Raw genomic sequence first — 25637 nt, 5'->3', positions numbered from 1 at the left:
GAAGAAGACCCTGCTGTGAGGGCTGACATGCATGGCACAGTCAGATGGCAACGCTGCCCAGGCTGGAGAAAGGGAATGAAGGTACACATTCTGGTGCATGGGCAGAGGGAAGCAGCCTTGTGTGGTGGCCCTGAGACTTGGGTCTAGTCTGATGGTCTATTGTGCTTTACTGGTCCATGTGAGCTTCACCCTCTGCCTGTGGAAGCCACCAGACCCTCAGAAGAAGAAAAGCATGTGTGTACCTTTACAGAGAAGTCTGGTGATAACCAGCTTATCTTATCTGCCACCAAAGCCAAAGCACAGTCTCAGACTAGACATCGGAAAATGGTGCAAACACTAATCTCTCCCAGGAGAAACAGCTGGGATGAATTGAGATCAAACAAATAAAAGTAAACAAAGTAAGGTCAGATGACTTTTTTCACCTGCACTATTTTCATCTGCTTCAAGGTGCCCAGAGTTGAATAGCTCTGGAAAATGATCAGGCTGCTTAGTGTAGTGACTGAGGGCCTGGGAGGTAGTGTTAGGTAAACCTGTGCCCAGGTTGCGGCTTCCTTCACCGCCGGTTAGACTCTGAACAAGTTCCTGGCTTCTTTAGGCTGCAGTACCTTCATATGTGGATGAGTAGAACACCTGCCTTGTAGGGCTGTTGCAAGGGATAAATGAGCAAATGGAGGTTAAACACTCAGCCCACAGTAAGCATTCAATGAATCTGTTTCATGAAGGTGCTAGGAACATGGCCTGTGCTTTTGCAATTGTGGGCGGCATGAGTTCCCGCCATAGAGACTCTGGTTAAAAAAAAAAAAAAAACCACATCAGGATTCCGCCACCAGCATTCAGAGTTAATGCCATGGATGCTCCCGTCCCTGGGAGCCTCCTGCCCCATTCATTTCACCAGAAAGGTGCCCATCTGAGTCACGGAGGCGTGTCAGGAGACGAGGGAAATGGCCTGGGACTTAGGAAAACAGTGGGAAAGGCCTGGCTGGCTCCTGGCACCTGCGTCTTTCCTCAAACCATCGTGGAGACGTGGGTGTCTTAGCCTCTGAAAACCCCCAGCCGTCACTGACACCTCTGCCCTTTCGTGCGCGGGGAAAACAGGAAGGTGAGAGGCTGGCTGGGGCTCGCTCTGCAGCCAAGAGCAACCTCCCAGCAGCCCCTTTCATTCGGCTGCAAATAAAGCCCCGCAGAGCAGACTTTCCACCTGACTCACACACACACCCAACCTGCTTCCCCACGCAACCTCTCCTCTTGACCCAATGTGGCCCCGGACCTTCTCATCCTCCCCAAAGGGGGGTCAGATCCCCAAGCGTGAAGACGGGGCAGAGGATGCTCACGTGAGGCCACATTTATCCAAAAAAAGATCAGCTCAACACAAGAGCCCTGCTTCTCAGATGACAGCCAGAATGAAACACCCTTCCGTGGGCCCTTGTCACGCTCCCTTGGGGGCTTAGAAACAAAAGGACACAACCCTCCGGCAAATCTGTGAGCTGTGCCACTGAGAAATGCCACTGTTGCCAGCCACTGCTGTGGGTCAGAGGTGTCACCTAGGGTACCATGCTCTGTGCCCTTGCTCTTATCTCCCCCCCCCCCGTCACCCTTTTACCAAAACTGCACAAGACTGTGAAGGACCCAGTGCTCCACTCCCTGCCACCCTTTACTTTTCCTGCACATCTTCAGAATCGCTCTCAAGGTCACTGCCTGGAGCATCAAACCCCAACTCTGGGTCCTAAATAAACAAAAACCTCAGAACCCTTTTTTTCCTCCTCCACTAGTCTGACGACAGCCCCCAGGCTTCCCCTTTTCTCTGGAGCAGCTGACCCCGCGTGGTCAGCTTGGCCAGATTTTACAAAGCTCGAGATGCCCATCCCTTTACTGTCAAACTCTGATTTCATGGCAGCACCAACCTCCCTCCTTCTGGAAACACAGAAGGTGGGAGCAAAGCTTCCCAAGATGCCGTCTGGTGACCTTGGCAGCAGTCCCCCTGTGGCCTGGCGCTGGGCTCCCAACAATGTCCTTCTCTCAAACTTCATACTCTCCATTGCAAAACTGGGGAGCAGTTAATCCTCCTGATTTTGTTCTTGTTTTCATGGCAGGAGTGGCACAGGTGGCCACAAGCTCTCGCAACACACTCTTGCCGCATGGCATTTGGCTTCTTTCAAAGAGGAATGGATTAACTGCTGCTTGTTCCTGGAATTTCTGCCTCCTCACCAGCTAACTGGAGTCAGCCTATTGCATTTCAGGTCAGAGGCAGAAACTTTGAACACCAGAGGCTTGAACCCGGCAGGGGCCATGGGATCAGGCACCTCCTCTGTGTTTCCTCACGCTTCCCATTTACTCCCCTCGGCAGTAAGGCCCCCATGAGGCGCAGTGCCTGACATGACATCATAGATGCCTAGTGAGTATTTAGTGAGACTTGTGGGCCTCCAGTTGACTTTATAAACGAAGGAGGCAGACTATTTCTTGCTTTCCACTCCTGCTTTTCCTCCAAGATAAGGTGCCTTTCCTCTGTCTTGTCCCCTGGCCTCCCCAGGTATTTGTTTCCACTATGCATTACTCTCTCTAAAACGTCACCTGTAAATAGCTTAGTGTAACTTCCAGGTACAGGTTCGCTAACTTAGACTCTTCGAGAACCCAGCATAAAGATGCAGGAGAATGAAACTGAGCCACCGGCACCTTGCGAGCAGGTGGGACCTGCTGCCTGGCCGCCAGCCCCTCTGCTGGGGGTCTCTCACCCAGGTCCTCCTCTCTGGGCCTCTGCCAGGCCCATGCCCCACACGACAGGAGTATCAGGCTGCATGTGCTGTTCCCAAGCTCACACAGCTCTGGGAGGGGGAGGAGACAAGGCCTGAGGAAGCAGGAGTCAGAGGTGCAAAACCCGCCCCTAGGAGCAAGGGAGGAGAAGCCCGTGGCTGCAGGTGGGCTGGGCATCCAGCCTCTACTTCCCTCTGTCTCCATCCTCATCTCCCAGTTCCCTGGCCAGCCCGCAGTTCCTGGGAGGCTGAGGCAGGCCAGAGCAGCCCGGCTACACATACTCACAGACACCCCTCACCCCCGCCATACACACACTCATGCCAGGCAGCTCGGCATGTCTTGGCTCCCAGGCCTGCCCATGGAAGATGACTGGGAATGCAGACTGTGGGAGGAAACGACAATATTCATTGTTTGGATTAAATATTTTTCTTGGCCCTCCTGCTGTTTGCTGAACCGCCTATTTTTCCCCTACCCCATTCTCTCTCATTCCTTCCCTCTTTCTTCCTTTCAACCCCCACCCCTACCTTGTTTTCTTCCTCAGCAATCAAGTACACACAGAGAAATTTCCAGGAGAAATTTCTAGACTCCCAGAGTGGGAAGAGCTGTTTTAGGAAATCAGTGCTTCACAAAGTCTTTTGCTGTTCTGATACCACACCCGGCTCTTTACAGAGAGGTTTCAACTTGGGGTAGATCTGCATCGACACTGCTTCGAGTTTTCACAAGTGTTCATGGGATATACCTCACAATAACACAGGGAGGTAAGTTTTGTTATCACACCCATTTTACAGATGAGAAAAAACAAGTCCCAAAGCTGTAACGGAATCTGCCTGAAGAAAAGATGTAGAGCCACCACCCAATGCTCAGGCCTGCACTGTGCCCACCCCAACATGGACGGTTAGATGCCTTCAGCATTAGCTCCAGTCGCAGCACTGTGCACCTGGTCCAAACTCTCCTTAAAACCATGAGCATGCCGCAGCCACTTTCCATCTCAGGAAAAGTCAGTATCAGACAGTCATGAGAGATGTACCATCGAGGATACTTAACTTTAAAGCAATCCCACGGCCCGGCCTGGGCTGGGGCTGGAGCCCGGAGATCTCTGATGGACCTGAAGTTAATGTGACTCCTGTACAAGGCAGCAAGTAGGCTCTGCATGTGACAAGGTCTGTCTCAGAGGCTCCGTGGCATCAGCACCAAATAAGGCAGCATCTGAACAGTGTTTGAGACAACAGGGCAGACACCACAGGCCAAGGAGAACTCATTCCCAACGTAGTAGATGGCACAGCTAAGAGCTACAGGGGGTCAGACTAGGAAAGGGGCTGGGACAGTTTGAAGGCTTTATGACGTATGTGTGATTAGGCTTCATCTGTGAGGATGGACAGGATTTGGGCAGAGAAGCGGGGAGAAAAATTCCAGCAGGAGGGCACATCCAAACCAAGATTTCAGACGCAAAAGAGAATATACCTGTGGTTTTCTGCCTTGAGGATTAATGGGCCAAGTTTGGAACGAGGTCAAAATCTCCATCCGGACCGGAGAAATCTAGTCCTTATTCTAGAGACAATGGGGAGCGATGGAAGGTGGTTGTTTTTGTGGTGGGTTTCTTTTTTATTAGTTTTTGAACAGAAGATGATGATAAAAGCCACGCTTCAAAGGTTGGATCTGGGAACAGCGAGGCATGTTCAAGAGAGAAAGGGAGGGACCCAGAGCAGGTGGAAGCTGACCGCAAGCAGGTCTGAACCGAGAACAGAACTGGCTGGTTGTAATATAGAAAAGGAAAAAGCAGACAGGAGGGGGATCGCGAAGGAAAACGATCAGGACTTGGTGAATGGTCATATTTGGGTACAGACCGACGGAGATGAAAGTCTGTCTATGGCAGTTGGCTTTTCTCAAAAAATTGTCTCATTAAAAAAAATAGCTAGAAAGAATCCTTCTGAAACCTAAGGACTGGGTCATGGGCAACAGAGCCCGAGTCGTCAGCAGACGCTGCCCTACCTCACAGGGAGACACTGTACACATTCGCCTTTTCCATATAAACACAGGCTCGAAGGTCCACGCATTTTCGCTCCTGTCTGATGTCTGCCAGGCTTTCCCCACAACTTAGACATGACTATTTTATCACCCCCAGTCACTTCCAGCACCAGCTGAGTTGAGGAATGGCAGGAGGGAGGTGTCATGTTTATTCTAGAAGATTCTCTTGCCAATAGTCTTGTTGCTTTTAGCCTCGGTCTGATGTTCAGTGCCGATGTCTATGAACAGCGCCAGTTGTAGGGCTGATTATTGTGGTTCTCGTCCTCAACCTGTCACGCCATCCTGGGTTGTCAGCCAGGCTGTTCTGTGTTCTGTTAATTGGTCAGTCCATCCAGTCTCACTTGCATCCATATGGAACCCATTCTCCGTTCAAGTGTCTCGTTTACATTTCCTTTATCTACGGGATGCTTGTCTGTGTATCTTACTCACTCATCCACCGAGCGGCTGCATGTTTCACAACATGTTCCCTGGTCTCATCTCCTCGGTTTCCAATCCTGGCAGAGCAGGGTTCATGGGCACGCCTCCTCTTTCTCCAATTGCTCTGGCTTAAAGCTTGCAAAGCCCAGGGAGGTATCCTAAAAGGTGGCCAGCATCTCCTGGTCATCTCTCTGGTGAGTTTTCTAAAAGCCCTGCATTCCTGGTTCATGTACTGTTTATTTGTTTTTAATCTTCCTACCAGTTTCAGCCCAGGGACTCTGGACTCAGACCGCCTGGGTTCATACCCTAGTCCCACATTTGGACATAAAATGCAGCCCCTCAGTTTCCTCATCAGTAAAACGGAAATGATAATAATGGGAATAATGCCTCGTAGTAGGCACCTGGCACACAATGGACAGTCAATAAAGTTAGTAAGTATACTGTGAAACCACGAGAAATTCCTTTGTTTCCCGAGTGCACGGAGCCTGCATACTTTGGGTACTGATGGCTCCTTGTCAGGGAAGACTGACAGTCGCCCTCCCAGAAGTAGCCCTCCCCAGTCATTCTTCCTCTCTCATAACTATGACCAGAAATCCCAAGGATCTCACCGTTCACCAACGATGGGGACAGAATGACTGTGTATAGCATGCCTTAAGCCGGCAAAATAGCTGAGCAAAGTTTTCTAAAATTCCAATCACCTCCCTTCCGTCCTAGTACTGACAGTGAGCTAGAGCAGCACTGTGTGTCAACGTCTGTCCGTAGTCCCTGGTCTCCTTTATATTCTTCCCATTATCCTCACCCCCATGCTGGACTCTGCTCCCTCTGGCCACACCCCTAAGCAATGTACCCATCCTACCACAGCATCTGCATTCTCTCGCCCTTCGGGAAAGCAGCTGACATACTGAGGGGCCCATGAAAAATAAGTATCTGCAACTAAATAAAAGATAAATATTAAGGCAAAAAAGTGACTTTAATTGTGGAAAGTTGGGGATTTTGTTAGCCTCATAGGCCAGACCAGTATTTGGGGGATAAATAAGGGCAGCACCTCCAAAATCACATAGTGGAAGTAGCCACTCATTAAACAAAATTGAGAAACGCAACTCTGTGTATCAGGATATTTCCCGCCCAGGTGAAGTGAGCATAAGCAAAGCAAAACACATGTTGTTACGACTGAATGGTGTTGCTCCTAAATGCATATGCTGAAGCCCCAACTCCCAAAATATTGGTATTTAAAGGAGGGGCCCTTAGGAGGTAATTAGAAGATTTCATGAGGGTAGGACCTCATGATGGGATTAATGCCTTTCTAAGAAGAGACACCAGAACTTCCTCTCTTTCTCTGTCTTGTGAAGACACAGTGAGAAGGTGGCCATCTGCACACCAGGAAGAGAGCCCTCACCAGGAAACAAAACCTACCCACACCTTAATCTGGGACTTCCCAGCCTCCAGAACTGAGTGGAATAAATGTCTGCTGTCGAAGCCACTCAATCTGTGGTATTTGGTTACAGCAGGCCAGACTGTCTAACACACATGCCTTATTTGGTGAACTTATTAATTTAGTTATTTTTACTGACTTGTCAACCCAAAGAGTCCCCAGAGATCCTGTCTGAAAAGAGGGACTGTGAAAGGAGTTAAGAGGGGGGACAACCAGAAAGCAGGGAACCCAAAGAAGTAAAAAGATCACCAGCTTCTGCTATTCGGTTATTGGCAATTCTGGATGGGCACACAGGCATGAAACCAAGACAGGTGAGCACGGCCAGCAAGCCAGGCAGGCTGCAGGCACTATCGACTCGGCTGCAGTATTATCAGGAGCAGAGGTGGTTCCAAGGCTAGACGGTTCTCGGAAACCTCACAGCTCTGCAGACATGCACCACCACGTTTCATATGCCTCCCATTAGAAAGATTTCAGTTGAATCTAATCTCATTTTTAATTAGTGCTCACATCGCCTGGTGAGGCAGGTTAATATGATTATCCACATTCCACTGATGGAGAAAATGAGACCAAGGGCCATGGCCCAAGGACACTTGGGGAATGAGCAATAGAGGTGAAAATTAAACTTAAGCATTTTAAACTTCCAAACCAGCACACAAGGGAGAGGACTTTGGGGAGGGGATTTCTCCTCTTGTTCAGGATCTTTCACATCTAGACAATGCATATTCCATTTACTACTTGGTTTCTCTCATTAAAAAATAAAGTAGTTAACTGCTTCTGAACCCCAGTATGTCATATTCAATGCATAATATGTTTTCCAAACAATATGCCAGGAGCAGCCAAAAGAAGAGAATAAAATGAGCATCACTTAGCCAAATTTGAATATTAATGGACTATTTTTAAATGTTTAATATTAAACTAGATTATGGGGGGTGGGTAAAAATACAGAATTAAATATGCTTCCTAATCTCTAGAAGCTGGTTTAACTGGACATTCAAAATATGTAACCAGCAAAACACAAACAGCACACACTTCTAACTCCAGAGATAAGAGCAAGCTCTTCTCATTGCTGATAAATTGTTGGCTGAACGTATCTCACAGCAAACTGAGATATTACTGAGATGGAAGCCCACATTATCATCCATTCCCCCCTCCAACCCAGTTAACTTCATCTTCACCTCCTCTCTTGTCATCATAACCAACATCCAAATATTCACCATTCCACTGCAGAAAGTTTTGCACTGAGCCTCTCTATCTCTTCTCTTTCCACTTCCTCAGTTCAGTTACTTTATAAAGTTCAGATGAGAGATGATAAGGACTTTCACAGTCCAAATTTGCCGCCATGATTTTCTTCCTAAAATATAAGTCTTATCATCTTTTCTCTGTGACATGGTATTTACTGCTCACCTGATTATCTTGTTCCCCTCACTCATTGAAGTGGCTTGAGGCCATGTGACCGTGTTCTGGTAAATGGGAAGGCAAGTAGGAAGGATGTGTTATTTCTGGTCCAAGGGATTCAAGAGTTACTAGCCTTTCTCTTTCTGTTGTCTCTGCATCTTTGGAGGTACCATGGAGACCACATCTTGAAAAGACGGAGGAATAAGTTGAACCAGATGGATGGGCATTCTAGAGACCCCAGATGTTTTGTGAGGGAGAAAGCCATCCTCTCTCATGTTAAGTGACTGAGATTTCAGGGTTAATTTGTGATTACTTCAGTCTATTTAGAAGCCTCCATTGGATCAACACTGGCTATGGAATAAAGTCCAAACTCATTATCTTGGCACATAATAGCCTGAGTGACCTACCCCCAGCTTAGCTCTTAACCTCAAAATCCTGCCACACTTGTTCATATTCCCCGGATCCATTTAACTGAGAAGACCAGTAATATTTTCTGTGATTTGGCACTAGTGGTGTGGGTTGTTTGCTCTATGACAGTATCATGGCAACACTTGAGTACAGAAATTGGTATCAGAAGGGGGGTGCTGCCATAATAAACACCTAAAACCCTGGTACTAGCATGGTGTATCAGGAAGCACGGGAACTGTTTTGGGAAGCTATAAAAATGAAATAGCTCTTTATGCAGTGCCAAGACATTTGATTAAATGTTTCCTGTAGTTGTGAGGACACTTACAATGTTAACTTTAAAACTTGCAGGTCAGAAAATTTACTTAATGGCCTATTGGCTTTGGGTAAAGAGATTTAAAGAAGAATTTACTAGGTTGAGCTGGTGGTTACTAACCTTCACTTGATAAAGGGGGGAGCACAGAAAAAGCTGCTGCTTTGCCAGTAGAACCAGCAGGGAATCTGAGGACTAGAAATCCTGGATTTGTGGAGCCGAAACACAAGGCTGTTCCTCACCCCCAACCAGCAAGCGATAACACTGAGGAATGCTCTGTGTTGGAAAGGCCTTCTAAGACTGAAGTTAAGACCTAACTTCAGGCAATGACCAAATCAAGGGGTGGACCATTACATGATTTGTTAAGGCTTCTCACGAAATTAAAGTGGCACCTGAGGGAGCCTTGCAGTTGAACAAAGTGACTCATAGAAAAGAGACTAAGGACTTTGTCCCAGAGCCGCCTCATAAACACAGAATACCTATAATTAACGAGAGAGACAGAGAGAAAAAGAGCGGGGGGTAGGGGGGAGGTTAGGGAGAGAGGGAGAGGGAGAGAGAGAAACATCTTGAAAAGACATGTGAGGACAGCCCTTGTAACATGGATTTGACTTAAGTTAAATAAATAAATAAATACATAAATACATAAAGCTGTGAGAGTTGAACTGCCAAAAGTTATCATCAGCTTGAATGAAAATGGACTTCCTATAAGAAGAATTTTGGCCCCCTCTATTACCAGGAGAAAGCAGGCTGAGAAAATTACTTAGCTTCCCAGAGGGAGATTGTCTCTGATGCTCTTTTTGTGACCTTAAGAGGATAATGGAAAAGAAAGAACTTCCAAGAGAGCAGAACCAAGAGCCATGAAGAACAGTGGATTTAGGAGCTATACCCAGGGATTGATCCAAAACTATTAAATGAGAAGCACTCCCTACCTACTCATAGAGGAGCGTTTTTTGTAAATTTCCTCAGAGGGATTTCAGAATTGTTGTGGACCAATGACTGTTACGTGCCTCTCATTTTTCTCCTTGAAAGGGAATATTTATTATAGTTGTCTTATTCGGCTCCACATTGCCCACTGGGTATAAGCAAAGCTGAGAACGTGGAACTTTAGTACACCAGATTATGTAAATACTCCAGATTAACAGAAGCTACATTGCAACCTGATGTAAATCAGTGTTCCAGATTTCAAGGCTAATGTGACACCTGGATAAGACTTTTGGAGTGACTTAGGGTGAAGTGGAGTGAATATAAATATAGCAGATGTCTGTGACTTAAGAAGGCTAACTGGCAGGTATTATTTTATGTCCACAGTTCCTTTTACTCTCTCTTCCTTTGCCATTACTTCACTATCAGCAGACCGTGATTCCCCTTCCTACAAACTTTGGACTTAGCCATGTGGTCTGCCTTGACCAGTGGACTGTGAGCATGTGTGACAGTTGCTATATTTGACCAGAAGTTTGGAAAGCACTGGCGTGCTTTTGCAGGCACATGGAACATATCTCAACCCAATCTACAGCAGAACCACTTTAGTCAGTCTGCAAATGCATATGAGGAATAAATGGTTATTAAAAGATATCGCTAATTGGGGATCACTTGTTAGGCAGTGTTATTACAGAAAAACTTGATGACTGCACCTTGCCATTTCCCTCCACATCACATCTTTGCCTTTCCATATACTCCTCTTCATTCTTCGAAGTCCACTTCACATGGTTCCCCTCTATACAATCTTCTCCATGAGCGTAAAGCAAGTTATATGATGAATTCTCTATGTTCTCATGCCACTTAGGTCATATCTTTGTAGCAATATTCATTGGGTAGTAATTTAACTTTTTACCTCTATTGCATACTCTGTGCTGGGAACTCCTTACTCATTTTTGTAATCTTGACACATAGTAGGCATTTAGAAAATATTACTTTAAGTGAAGAAAAGAATAAATGGACCTGAAGGAGTGACATGGTTTAATAACCATGGTGTAAGCTGGGAGAGAAGGCTATGGGGCGTCTACAAACCCTAGCCATTGGGGGGAGCAGCAAGCCTTTTGCTTGAGAAATGTTATGAGGCTCAGACCCCAAAAAAAGCTGCATGGATTTGTTTTTTCATGTGTTGGAATTTGGAGCCCTGGATTCTGTAGCTAAGCTTGGAGAGGCGGGAAGATGCTTCCCATGCATGAAGTATTGTACATTCCTGGGTTAGAACATGTTTTCTTTGGGGGTTGCTGTGGTTTCTTTTTCTTTTTTTCTTTTCATTTTTTTCCAGCTTGGAAGCATCTAATGTTTGCAATAACAATAACAACAACAAAAATCTAAGGCTGGCCCAGCATGAATCAGGCGGAAATTTGTACATGCGGCGGGTGTAGGGGGTAGGGAAGGGGAGGGTAAGAGGCCGAGGGAGGGGAGAAGAAAAAAAAAACATGGTTGCCAGGAGCTTAGCAGAAGAAAATGCCATGAAGGACACGTGGCTGGCACAGGGGGCAGCAACATCTGTTCTCGATGAGGATCCGGGTGCGGGCTGTGTGTGCATGTGTGGGTGCATGTGTGTGGAAGGAAACCCAGGCACTGTGCTGCAGGAAGTCTGCTCGGGCCTCGGCCTCTCACCGGGGTTAGATCTGCCGCCAGCTTTGTCTTGAGAGGTATGTCGCAGGCTTGCAGAGGCTATGGAAAACAAGCCGGAGAAAAGCCACAAGCGCCTCCTGACCCATTTGAATCTTTCTCCTGCCAAGTTCTCGTTACTGATCGTACATAGAAGGGAAAACAAGGTATAAGACTGAAAAGGCTCTGGAGAATCCACTGGGGAAACAAAAGGCTTACTTAGGATTCCTGGGCAGGGCTTCTGAGATAAGGAAGAGGCAATGAGTCTGTTCACAAAAGAGGTGCATAGTCTAAGGTTTCTTTTGTTTGCCTGTTTTGATTTATTTATTTATTTATTTATTTTTCAGTTTGGTTAAGCATTCAAAAGCCCATTTTCTCTCTTATTCTTATTACTCTGTTCAATGAAACAGAGGACAAATGAGGTGGAGGGCTTGTATCTCTATGGACAGTGGGTATCCTCTCTTATGGGGGAGCTTGTGAAGCAAGGTCACCCCAAATGTAGGGCTGGAGCTGGGATACTGTCAGCAAACCTCAGATCTGAGCTGTTGGGTGCCACTTTAAACAGGAGTCTGATGTCCAGTTGGGTGCCTATGCTTGGAAAGGCGGATCCTTTCCAAGAAGAGCCACAGAAAACCAGCTTGGAGCTCAAGGCCTGGAAGGAATCAGGCTGGTGGACAGGGGAGGGGAGCCTGTGCCCCTCACTGGCCTGTGGCAGCTGTGTGCCCTGGTCGTGGCCACTCCCTTGGTGGGAATGCCAGTGGGGACACTTAGGGTGTGTCGCCCGCCTTAGGCTGGCCTCACTTCAGAAGCCTTCTCACACAGGGATGATGATAATGAAGATAATCCCGTGCATGTGTGTAGCATTTCAGTGTCTACAAATGCTTTCACAGATACACTCACATTTGAGAGCAAAAGAACCTAAAAGTCAACCAAGGGAGATATCATTTTCCCATGGGAGTTAGTGACTGTGACTACGGTCACAAAACCAGGGAGAAGGCAATAGATCAGCGGTTCTCAACCTGTGGGTCGCGACCCCTTTGGGGGTCAAACGACCCTTTCACAGGGCTCACCTAAGACTATTGGAAAACACATATATAATTACATATTGTTTTTGTGATTAATCACTATGCTTTAATTATGTTCAATTTGTAACAATGAAAGTACATCCTGCATATCAGATATTTACATTACGATTCATAACAGTAGCAAAATTACAGTTATGAAGTAGCAACGAAAATAATTTTATGGTTGGGGGTCAACACAACATGAGGAACTGTATTAAAGGGTCGCAGCATTAGGAAGATTGAGAACCACTGCAATAGATGGAGCCAAGCTTTCTATCCTCAGAGCTTCAAAGAGCTGAAGGGATCCAGGGAGTCCCAACCTTGCCCAGCCCGGAATCCCAGCCCTGGCCACACTGACTGCGCACTTAACTCCACAGCAATGACACAAAAGAGCAGTCAGTAGAAAAAACTCCTAACGGTGTCACAGAACTCACGGTCTATTGATAATCTTTTTATTCTTCATTTAGCAAAATGTTTCTTTCCCCCCACAGTAATCAAGCTACTTCTTCAGGCTGTTACCCTCCTGCCAGTTCTCTCCGCAATGTGGGGCTGCCCTGACCATCATACCTCATTCATCCACTCAGAAGTATTTACTGAGCATTTCCCATGTGGTAGTCAATATACCATCGTCCCAAGGACTTGAGATAGAACAGTGACTAAAATAAAGTTCCGTCCAGTGGGGGAAATAGACATTAACTCTAACAAGTACTTACTTAGTGATTAGAAAATAACAGTTCTATAGAAACATAAACAGGCTGTATAAGGCAGCACTGTGTATTGGGGGATAGGTAGAGAATGAGGAAGGATAGCTGTCATTGTGGGTCAAAAGGTCAGACAGGGACTTTGGAAGGGTGGGGTAAGCCAACTGGAAGGACTTTCACTTTTGCTTCGAGTGAAATGAGAAATCACCCAAGGACTTTAGCAGAGGGATGCTTGGATTTAAGCTACATTTTAAGGGGACCCACTTGGCTGTGGTGTTGAGAGTAGACCGTGAGAACAGACAGGGTATCATGAGACCAGCTACAACACTGTTGCAGTAGTCCAGGTGGCAGGTGACACAGGTTAAGTGGTGAAGTCGTGGGATTGTGGGTATCTTTTAAAGACCGAGCTAGTGGGATTAGCTGATGAATTGAATGTGGAGGGCAAAAGAAAGAGAGGAATGAAGATGACACCAAGGATGTTGTCCTGAGCAACTGAGATGGACAAGTTGGCACAGAGAAATGAGAAACCACTGCGCATGAATTCCTTAAATTCTACTGAATTCCACTTGTTACCCTACAAACCTTATCTCCAGTCATCGTTCTAGCCTTCCCACCTGCCTCAGGGCCGACAGTATCTGTAACCTCTTCTACTCCCTTTACTTTGAGTCTCCAGTCTCTCAACAAGATTACTACCCACAGCCAATAACTATATTCAAGTCTCACCTCTATCAAAAGTCTTTCAGCAGCACTGCTTTCCACGAAGTTACTGCTCATCTCACTCCTTGCACTGAGCTTAGAAAGCAGAGGGCAGGCACTGCTAGTCTTGCAAATAAACCTACAGGTGCTACCTGATTTTTTAAAACTGGGTTCATGTATTACTTTTATACAATTAAAATTAAGTTTAAAAATATTATGCAAAAACATAGCTAATAATATCAGTGGAGCTGAGATTTAAATTCATTGGCCAGGGGTTGAAATGTGTACCCTTTCTTACACGTGCTGTTTACTGTGATTTGTAAATAACTGTAATCTTTTGGGAGTATTACCCTTTTCTCTATCATTACTTCTCTGGTGGGTGAGGCAAAACATAGATACACAAACATACATACACACAGGAGTGGGCAAAGTAGGTTTATAATTGTTTGTATGGAAAATAACACATTAACAAATAATAACACAAAAATAAATTGTTTCATGTACTCACAACTGTAAACCTACTTTTGCCAATCTCTATATTTTATACACTTTGAAAAATAAATTGTAAGAGACTTAATAGAATACTTTGCTAGTGTTCAGTCATTATAACAAACAATTATTTAAAAAAATAATTTCACTTAAAGGAATATCTATTTCGGTAGGATAAATTAGAAACAATTCAAATTATATGAACTTTTTGAAAGTGCTTGTCCATATGATTATTTAATAAAAGCGTTATACAAATGGCCATGATGGTAAATGGCAGACTAATCCATGTCCCATGGAATTTAAGATCAGTCTCAGTGAATGTCCTGCGTCATGCTCAGACTGCGTCGAAAACACATTTTAGAAGTATTAGTGGACCAAAGTCCCCATGAAAAGAAGAAAGGGATGGAATTATTTCTAGATATAACCTGATTATATCTGCTCGTTGCTAATTTTATAGCCTCAGCATAATGATTGGGAAGCATCTAGAAGGTCAGGCAGGTCAAAGAAAGTTGCATTTCTGTGATGTCAATTTTGCAAGCAAGTAGCATTTAAATTGTCTGCAAGCCTGGGCTAGACATGAAAAATCAAAACAACAGAAAAATAAGGAAAAGCACAGAGTAAATCAGAAAAAGGGTGGGGTGGGAGGAGAGAAAGGGACAAGCCATGTCATAAAGAGAATTAACAGAGTGAGAAAGTGGCCCACCCAGTAGGCTGAGAAGACAAATGAAGCTGAAGGCAGACTGTGGAAGGAAGCCCACCAGGATGTCACTGTGTGGCTCCACGGGAGTTTCAGATGAGCATACACTCTCACAAATGTTGTTCATCTAGATGAGGTTTTCCAATTTGCACGGCTGTGCTTTTAATGTTTCATTAAAAAAAAGAAAAATAGCAGCGAAAGAAAACAATGGTTTTTGCTTTCAAAATGAAAACCTTGTCCTAATTAACATTTGGAGCCGGGCTCTCAGAGATTCCAGCTGAAGGATCTGAAGTCGGCCCTGCACCGAATGGGACCCTGGACAAGCCTGCACACATGCCCAGATTTTCAGTCTGGTGTGCACTGCACAGAACTGGCAGCGACGTTCACAAACAGATCTCCAGGGGACTGGAATTTGGCAGCTGGTAGGCTTGAAAGACAGCTCCAACTTAAACTCATTTTCAGATTTTCTCTGGATTTTAACACGTCCAACACGTATTTAGATTTAGATTTGTAAGGACCTCTACTACCCTGACCAGAAGTGGAATAGCTGTCCCCACTAGTGGCTGCTAGGCCATTACTCTTCCCACTGTGATTAAACCCTTTTTAATTACTCCTTTCCACTCACAGATACTAAAGAACTTGGCAAGACAGTAAGAGAAAAGTAAGCCCATATGACCCTTCCTCGGAGAGGCAGGGAAGACATGATTGTTATATCTGATTTGTAAACAGCTGAAATATGGCAAAGAGAAGTTTGATTATTGGCTATTATTTACAAGACAAGATATAAATAAAGGAAAACAAGAGAAGTCAGACAACCTCACAATCCCATCATGCCCAACCAATCAACTTGTAATAGAACATTGGGGTTTCTGTCTATAGACCTCATTAAACAGAATCGTTTTTCTCCTTTTAATAAGGAACTTATAAAGACATACTCACATGTATGTTTTTTGAAAGATGAGTAGCAATTCTATCTCGTCACAGTTTGAAGTTCAAGTCCTGGGCATTTATTAGAAGTAATCTGTGACTAATGATACAAAGGCATTCCTAAAGCACAGTAACAGAGGTAAATCTTATAGGCAACCATGAGAACAGACTGGAAAGAATGACTGAACAGGTTTCCCTCAGCAGCTGAGGGGAAGAGAAAGGGAGAGGTTTGGAATCAGAGGAGGGATCTTAGTATTGATGTGTTCTTTAAGTCCCTGAAAACTATCACTGTTGGGCCATCTTCCTCAAACTCTAGGGTGGCAGGTATCTAGCCTGAAGGAGCATCGGAACCACCTGGAGGACTTTTGTACACTGGCTGCCAGACACCCTCCCCAGAGTTTCTGACCCCAAAGTCCTGGGTGGGACCTGAGACTCTGGCCAGGGGCCCCAGCTGCCTCGCCCACCTGGTTCTCTGCAGGCTCGGGTATTGCTGCCCTCACATGGGAGTCCTGAGCCTCAGAGAGCTTCCTGGGCCGGACTCACTGAGGCCTTGAAGCATATTTCCCCTGGAGAAGGTGCCCTTTCCTGCTTTCCCACAGGAGGGCCTGAGCCTGGTTTAGCTGCCACAGGGAACATGGGACTTCTACATTGGAGTCTCCCAGACACACATATGTTTTCACTTCACCTTTTAGATTAAAGAATCCTCAAATTTATGGTTGTGCTAGTATGGTTGTGCCACCTGCAATGGAGCTTCACAGATATGATGAGCTAGAACACTTTTATCTATCATCTATTTATCTATCTATCTATCATCTCACATCTTGTCATAAAATAACAAGGACTTAAGATCTTAACAAGAGATGAAGCCCTTCCTCCAGAAGGGTCCCACATCATCACAGACCCATAAGTATCACTATTGCTCAGGTATCCCCTCCTGCCACCCCTCACCTTTGATCAGTTTCATTGAGATCTGCATGGAGACATTCTGCACCCAGAATAGAACACATCACCTAGAATAATGGAACTCTTTAGTCCGACTCCATCTCCTCTCTACTTTTTCTTGGTTCAAACTCTGGGCAAGAAAAAGAGGTCCTATAACCACTGGATTTTCATTCCATCATCTCCACTTCATCACATCAATTGCACCCCCCCCCTCCTGCTCCCCACATCCCATTGAGGTTGAGCAGTGAACCTAGGCAATACCAGTGAGTGATCAAGAAGCACACATCCCACCCCCACTGGTGTGGCTCAGGGGCTGAGCGCCGACCTATGAACCAGGAGATCGTAGTTTAATCCCCTGTCAGGGCACATGCCTGGGTTGCAGGCTGGATCCCAGTGTGGGGGGTGCAGGTGGCAACAGATCAATGATTCTCTCTCATCATTGTGTTTCTATCTCTCCCTCTCCCTTTCTCTCTGAAATCAATAAAAAATATATTAACAAAACAAAAATGAAGCAGCACACGTCCCAGACACAGCTAACAGGGTTACCATCTGAAATACAGAAAACAAAAGGGAAAAGTCCAAGACAACAGGGAAGAAAGAATCCAAGGAATGGCAACAGCAGACGGAACGAATTAGTGATGGAAGCACTGCTGTTATCAACTACTAATGCATAACGACACTATAACTGCCCACCTGCATTTAAGTAAATGTGGCCGCTCTGCCTGAGCTAAATTTGTCCCCAAGGCCTCCTCACCTAGACTTTCCACCCACATTTCCCTCCTATGCAAATGTTTATCAAGGTAGTAACTCTTATACTAATGCTACATAAAAATAGTTCTACTGGTTGCTTTAAGAAAACACAAATATGTTTGCATTTAAATCCATGGCATGCTAGACATATAGGGAAAGAGCATACCAAACAACAGAAAATGGTTAGCCATGTCAGAGATCACAATACATATTCCTTTAAAATGCGCCAAAGACTAATATATGCCTTTAAACACGTCCCTTTATAACTCTGTAAAAATCTAACACTTTCAGGATATCTTCACACAGATTTATTTGAAACAGTTCATTTAGTTTTTTAAGCCCATTATTTTCTATTCTGTTCTTAATAGGGGATGGTGACAGTTAACTCTTCTCTAAACTATTTGCTACATGAAACATTTACTAAAGATTAATACTACATTAATCTTTATCCTTCTCCTCTTAGGTTTAAAAATTCCAGTTCTTTTGATTATCCCTTTTGATGTTATTTTTGTTACCATCAATTGTGTGTTTTCTAATGGCTATGGAAGTCAGATTTAATGAGAAAATAGGATCAGATCAATGGTGAGAATACTGACAAGTCAAGGAACTATGTGGGTTTCTGCTGGTCCCACTTACACTTATTAGAGTTTTTAGAACAGAGCCATATTGCCGTTTATTCAGGATCAGCCATATTTTTTTTTAAATTATCTATAATTTAAAAGCAATCCAGTCTTTTCTGGCTTATAAGAATTTCAATTGTAAGAAAGTTTTATTAAGCAAACTTTTATCAAATCCTCCTCCAGGTCAGCTTGGCTCGTCACTCTCTCAGTGTATGCACATATCTGTGTATTGCTTGTCACACTATCTGTTAGGATAATGGAAAAAAAGCACTACTTTTGCTTTGAATAGCGGAAACTATTCAAAATTACTGATAAATGGAATTTCATTAGTTTGTCACACATTCCATTAGTGTCTACCGAACACTCAGACCTTAGGTACTTGCACACTTTTTATCAGGCTCTGATTCATATATTTTAGTCGGAGTTTCTCTTGCCAGCTATTACCAGGACGGAAGTAGTAAAACCCAAATGGACTGATGCCAAGCTAGGCCAGTGCCAACAGTTTTCCCAAATGCAACCCATCAGTAAATAAGAAATCAAGGCTAACTAAGAAAGCCCCAAAGCAGAGCAGGGGCCCTTAAGAGAAGGACAGAGGGATAATCAAGGTCAAAATCTAGGTAGAAGGCAAAATTCTCCGAAATAAGAGCAGGTTTGCTGGTCCCCCTGAAAATTTAGCATGACCCATACTTTATCGAGGTGTGGCCTCTCCACTGTCCCCAAATAACAACCTCATGCTCTGTCTTCACAGTTTTCTGAACCTGGTGTCTGACAAATTTAAAAGATACATTTTATCCATCACATTTTAAATCTAGGGAAACTAATTTAGAAAAGTCAACCAGCTTGTCCAAGAAAACATGTAGTAAGGAATGGAACTCAGGTGCACGCCTGACTCCAGACCAGGACAGCATTCTGTCTGCTGAATTACACCACCCTCACTGTGTCTATGGCAAGGCCTTTAGATTCTATGCAGGGCAGGTTTTTACTTCTCATTTCTTCTACTTCTTCCTTACCTTTACCTCCTATCTTTATTGTTCACACTACCCAGAAGATCGATCTAATGTTTTCCAATTTAAGACTCTCAAAGTCTATCTTCTTTCACGGGCCTGGAAGCAGGTGCCACTGAAGAATCAGGCCCGAGTCTGTCAAATGGGTAAAGAAGGAAACAAAACGTATCCTGCCACCCAGGAGTTTGCAGACTGTGGGAAGAAAAGATCTATCAGATAATGTTGAAATAATGTGACAAGTGAGATAACAGGCATTCGCCAGGATATGTATAAGAATTTATAGGAGAAATGTCAGCTAATGCTCAAAGAGACTTATTTGAAATTCCCTTCCCTCCGCCCCCCCCCCAAAAAAAAACACCTTAAAATGGTTTTTAAGATTTACTGGAGGCCTCAAGAACATCAACTAACCACATCTACCTGCAGTAAACCATAAATAGTCATAACTGGGTATAACTAAACTGTTTCTTGATTCTTAATATGTTGCTTCAATAAGATCCTGTCCCCTCACAGTTATTCATATTATTCCTTAAGCAATATCACTACTAATATGTTATACTATTTGACAATTTATGTAATATCTTGACATCAGTTATTTCACTTGCTTCTCACTGGAGTTCTGAGAGAAAGCCAGACAGAGGCTACACATAGCTAACAAGTGTAAATTCAGAATCTGAACCTAATTCCTCTGACATCATTCCACCTCTGTCCTCCTCCGCAACTCTCATTTATGAAAAGGAAAGGGCACAAATAAGAACCAGCCAAGGGCTGATGGGAGAATCAGAAACTGCAGTCCAAACTACAGGCTCCTGGGAAGAACTTGCAAGAAATACATGCTCACAGCAAAAGCAGAGCCAAAATGTAGGTCAATGGGCACTCGATGTAATCATCCCGCAGGAAGGAAATTAATCATTTCTATCCAAAAGGAGGCTGCATATGTGGTCTTTATTCTCAGCTGCATTCCCTGGAGAACAAGATGCTCTTGGTATAAATGGAACCTAGGATGGTGGACTTTGGGAAAAAAAATGTGACCTTATGAAGAAGAAAGAAAGAAGGAAGAACTGAAGGAAGGGAGGGATGAAGAAAGGAAAGAAGGGAGGGAGGGAAAACGAGAGGATAACACTTTCTTGTACGAGCATTTGACAGAATAAATATTTGTTTTCTACACAGACTTCTGTATGCTGGTCTGTAATTTTAATGGGCACAGGTTTGGGAGTGGAAAGAACAATTAGGAAACCAATGCAACAGCCCAAATGAGAAACACTGAGGCCCCAGCTAGCGGTGAGTAGAGCTGCTCATCTAACAATCTGGTGGCCAGCTGACCAAGTGACAGCCTGGATGTGGCAGTGTCTCCAGGTGATTTGTGAATTATGGGTCTCTCTCGCTTTCTCTGTCACACCCTCTGAGTTTGCACCTAATCATGAGGCCACACCAGCAGCTCCACCCCCTGCTTTCTGCTGTACTTATTCAGTTCATGATGAATGCCACCACTTTATAAGCATCTATTATGGAGCAGATGTGGCATGAGATTTAAATGCTTTATATACATTATCATAAGAATCCCTCATCACAACTCCTTAAAATAGTGTTGTTGCCCCCACCTCCCAATAACCATGAAGACACGAAGGCTCAAACCACTCGGCTGACCCAGGGCTTGACTCTACATTTGTTTAACTCCAAAACCTTTAATCAACCAAGTCATCATTCCTTGCCCATTTGCAAATTACAAAAAAGAACTGGAAAATATAAGGAGTTCAGGTCAACGAGGACAAATACGAGAATCAACAAGAAAAATGTAATTTAAGGTATAAACAAGTTTGGGTTGCAGATATCTAGTAAGCACATGTTTTGTTTGATTTTTTAGATTTTTTAAAAATTCATTTATTAGAGAGAGAGGAATTTAGAGGGAGAGAGAGAAAGAGAAACATGAATGTGGGAGAAAACCATCAATCGGCTGCCTCCTGCATGCCCCCGCACTGGGATCCAGCCCAAAACCCGGGCATGTGCCCAGACTGGGTATTGAACCAGCAACCCTTTAGTGCATGGGACGATGCCCAACCAAGGGATACACACATGTTCTTGCTGAGACAATGGGAACATAAATGACTATGAGCAGATGGCATTATTTATACACATTTTGTTTTGTTGTTTTTTTAGAAAAAAAAGGTAGAGCTGTCATCTAGAGAATGTGAGAGGCATAGAACCGTGGAGAACTGAAGGTGAAGTCTCTGTGGCAAGGGGGTTATGACACACACAGAGGCACCAAAATGACACAAAGTGAAACGCGGGCTGGGGTAGTGAGGTGAGGTGTTCACTGGCTTGGGCTCATTGAGAGAAATAAAGGAGGGTCTCCACTATCTTATAGGGCGGAGCGTCTAAAAGGCACATCTTAGAATTATATTCAGTACTGGAAAGCAAAAAACAGAAAGCCTTTTTAGACCAGGGAACAAGGTGTCTAATTTGAGCTCATAATTCTGTGCTGCACTTTATAAAATTTACTCTCTTCGTCCTAGCCCTCTTCGGTTTATCTCGCCTCTGGGTCTGTTTTCCCGCCATCTGTCTTTGACACTCTTAGGTTTCCCCTAATATATTTAGCTGACTTTTTCCAGTAAAGAATTAAGTGTTTTCCAAGATGCCCCTAGAACATGCCAGTTTCTGCCTCTCTCGTTCTTTCTTTCCCATTTTTGCTCTCCCTCTCTGCGTTTCTTCTTACGTATTTCCTCTGAGTTGTTTCTCTTTCCCTACCCATTTTCCTTTCCTATGATTAGTGATTCTCCTTTTTCTTCCTGCTTTTTTCCAGTCCTTTAAGATTTTTTCTTCCTCTTAGCCTTTGCTGGGAGACCAGAAGCAGAATCTTGTTCTTTTCAATCTGATTTTGTAGAACAATCAGAATGTAAATAATGTTGGCTAGAAGTATTCCTGGACAAAGGAAAATTCACCTTAGGGACTCCACAGGCTAGGAACCTTCTCATGTGCTCCCACAGTGACTAAAGTTGTGGTTCTCAAACTTGATCAATCTCCAGGATCCCCTGGGGGCCTTGCTGAAACACAGAGTCCTGGGTCCCGCCCAGGGTCTAAGACGGGGCCTGGGTGGTGTGCATTTCTGACAGGTTCCATGGTGGTGCCATTGCGCTGGTCCAGGGACCACACTTGGAGAACCACTCAAGTGGGAGGACCAACAGCAGTTGGGTGGCCAAGGCTCTGCTGAGCAAGGTAACATTCCTTGTCCCAGCAACCACAGGACTTGGAGAAGCCTAGGGAGCTCTGGAATAGGGATCCAGAGGATGTGCTGGGGTGCAGCGAGGAGGGGAGGAGGAACATGGAAGCTCCGTGTTTAACCTTCTGGGAAACACTGAGGCCAGCTCCAAGGCCTGCCAGCCACCCGCCCTCTTGTGATCACACAATGAAGCAGCAGAAGGGAATTCTCAGATCCTTTGATCTCTTCCCAGTCTTAAGTCCTCTGTCTGTTTATCTCCCTGTTCTCTGGCCTCCTCTTCCCTATCCTTACCCCCTGCCCAGTGTATGAGTCACTCCTCTCCTCCCCACCCCACTGTCATCTGTTTTTCTAATGATGGCAGAAGATGAGCTGTTTTGTTGGCTGCGCCATCACAAAGTGTACTCCATGTTCAACTTTTTCCTGATGCCCTCTCAGAACGCTATTTTATTGGTGTCCTTTCCCTTTGTCTCAAACCCCACCCTTTCCCCTTCCTTGGCCTCATGTAGACTCCAGTTTCCCAGAAATGGATCAATATAAACAGAGATAAAGAAGAATGGGGGAGGAGGGGAACTAACATACATGTGGGTTGCGGGGGCGGGGAGGGGGGGGCGGGTATTGGAAATCAATGGCCGTTAAACAGCTCTCTCTAGCACACAGCAGCCAAAGTGACCCAAGTATTGCTGCTAAGTGGCTTAATTAGTTCCAGTGAGAGATTGGGAGGTCAAAACCTGGTGTGACTGAGACTAGAGGATTTGTATTTGTCACTGGCTATTCCCAGGGTGAGAAAGCTTAAATGGTGTTTGCATGTGCTTTCTGGGTCATCCCCCATCAGCACTACCTCACTCATGACTCTTCCTTGCCTTCACTCCTGTCAATCTGGCTAAGGAATTCACAGCGCCCTAGGTGCCCCAAGGTAGGGAATCCCCTATGTGAGCAAGTAGACAGGAATCCTCAAGGTGGTAAAGGTCTAATTTGGCGTACTCCACAGCAAATTGCAGGTCTGCCTCAGAGGTGGGGAACATAGATACTTGCCAGACCCCTGCAGTGGGTGAAAATAAGGTAGGAAGCCACAGGCAGAGGGGAGGAGCATGTTGACCTGAAGAACAGCTGCCCTTCTGGGGTTGTAGCTGCTACGCAGATTCAGCTAATTGTTGCCAGATAGTCTTGTTTTTCAAGAGAAAAATCTTTGCACAAAGTGTTTTATATTTATTTTTACTTGGAGTATGTGTGCCTGTGTGTGTGAAATGTTTTATATACACACATGAATTTTATGTGAAAAATCCCAATTTTTAAAATATTAGCAATCAAAACAAGATTGTTTTCAGACACTGTGTTGGCCAAATAAACCTGTCTGTGGGCCATCGGTCTGCAAAACCCTGACCTAATTAAACTCAAACAGGCCCTGTTAGAGAATCCCAAAACCATAAATAATTCTGATTTGCTTTTAACTTACTTTTATTGAGTCATTTCAAATGAAACCCTGGAATTTTGCTTAAAGAAAAGCCAAAATCAGAAATCCTAATATCTGAAGTTGTGGGATTATAGAAATTAAACAAAAAGCACAGAAGTGGAGAAAGGGAGGACCTTGCATTAGAAAGGCTCAAGGCCTGGAGTTAAGCAGAGAAGTGTGGTCCAGGTTGGGGGAGGGGGTGGTGACTTACCTCACAGGACTGGATGCAGTGGATCAGGACGGGGTCTGGGTGCCATTGACGCCGCCCAGTGCACACGATGCTCTGAAGGAGGAGACAGAAAGTACAAACACCAAGACACCTGGTCAGTGAGAGAAGGGGCATGTCCTGCGCTTACCCCACCAACCCAACCCCATTGCCTGAGGAGTGAGACACCGACTTGGGCTCACCAAGCAGGTCAAGGCTGACAGGACTTTGCAGTGGAGCTGCTAGTCCTGCTGATGGTGCCACGGCACAAACTCTCAGTGGAAGGGACTTTTCATCCTCTTCCTCCTCCTTCTCCCTCCCCAAGACATCGAATTTTCCAGAGCAGTGGTATAGGTGTGGTTTAACAAAGCATCATCAATATTATCTATATACATAAAAGCCTAAACGACCGGCCAGTAGCTATGATGTCCACTGACCACCAGCGAGCACTCAACACAGGAGCTGCCGAGCTGTGGCCACTTGGCACCTGGAACCAGAGAGGAGGGAGCCCGATTCTGGGGTGCGTCACCCGAGAACCATCATCTTGCAATCCGGGATCCCTTGGGGGATGTCAGAGAGCTGGTTTTGGCCCGATCCCCACAGGCCAGGCCAAGGGACCCCACTGGTGCACGAATCTGTGCACTGGGCCTCTAGTAATGAGTATAAAGTGGTCTTAGGCATAATATTGGTTTCATTTGTTTTGCCATTTTAAATAACGTCACAAGAAATGGTGAGATGGCTGTGATCAGGAAGCAGTGTGGGTTTTTAAAGGCTGAGAAATACAGCCTCACAAGAAGAGTCCTGAACCAGAAAGGGATCTCAGAAATGCCAGATCCTAAGATGTGAGCGCCAGGCAAGCCTTAGAGGCCAAGTGCACTCTGAAACTCTGTGAGCACTACTTTCTCTTCCTTGTAGGGAAAAAGAGGGTCTGTGCCCTGACCAAATAAGGTTATTGTGAAACCACTGGGACTCAAAAGGGCACCGATGTTAAGCTGGTGAGTGTGAAAAGACACTCAGGTTAGGACACAAGCTACTTTCTCATTCCCAACAGCCACTTCCAGATGCACATTTAAACAAACAGTCATCTACTCTTCATTAAATGGCAACTCATTTTCATTGAGCTTCTTCCTTTTAATTTTTGTATTTTAAAATTTCCAAAGACCCACTTCAGGAAAAGAGGAGGTCCCATAGGAAGTTTTCAAGGAGACAGAGGGATTCTCTCAATAGCCTGCAACCCACCCACCCATGTGCAGACTTTCATACTCACATTTTTATTTGGTACAATAGGAATTCAGTTCAATGGTAAGAAAAATAACACATGGGGAGATACAGGCTTTACACAAGATATCACCTCTATTAATTGGAAATTATAGACCCTACAATGGTAAGACTACAGTAATCAGATTGGAGACAATTGCATACATTAATATGGGTATATATGAATATATACCTCATGGTCAGCTATGAGAATAGGAATCTGCAATATTCTCCTGGAACTACATGACTGTAAACTAAAACTCCTCCTTCACAGCTTCCCTAAAGGGAAATAAACACTAA

The 25637-nt window shown here is 44.8% G+C and overlaps 1 protein-coding gene across 1 annotated transcript in view; it reads right to left on the bottom strand.

Moving 5' to 3' along the window:
- PAPPA2 (pappalysin 2) overlaps positions 1-25637 on the bottom strand; it is a gene marked incomplete at both ends in the record, with an annotated part of 219983 nt that overhangs the window by 7321 nt on the left and 187025 nt on the right. Inside the window, one exon of the mRNA XM_081113216.1 lies at positions 24087-24158. Within this exon, the coding sequence (XP_080969342.1) occupies positions 24087-24158 (72 nt within the window). The remainder of the gene's footprint in view (positions 1-24086; positions 24159-25637) is intronic.

The sequence above is a fragment of the Myotis nattereri genome (assembly GCF_964212035.1).
Source record: "Myotis nattereri genome assembly, chromosome: 18".
In the NCBI taxonomy this organism is placed as follows: Eukaryota; Metazoa; Chordata; class Mammalia; order Chiroptera; family Vespertilionidae; genus Myotis; species Myotis nattereri.
Note: the sequence above shows the minus strand (reverse complement) of the source record. Positions and strands in the feature narration are given on the sequence as shown.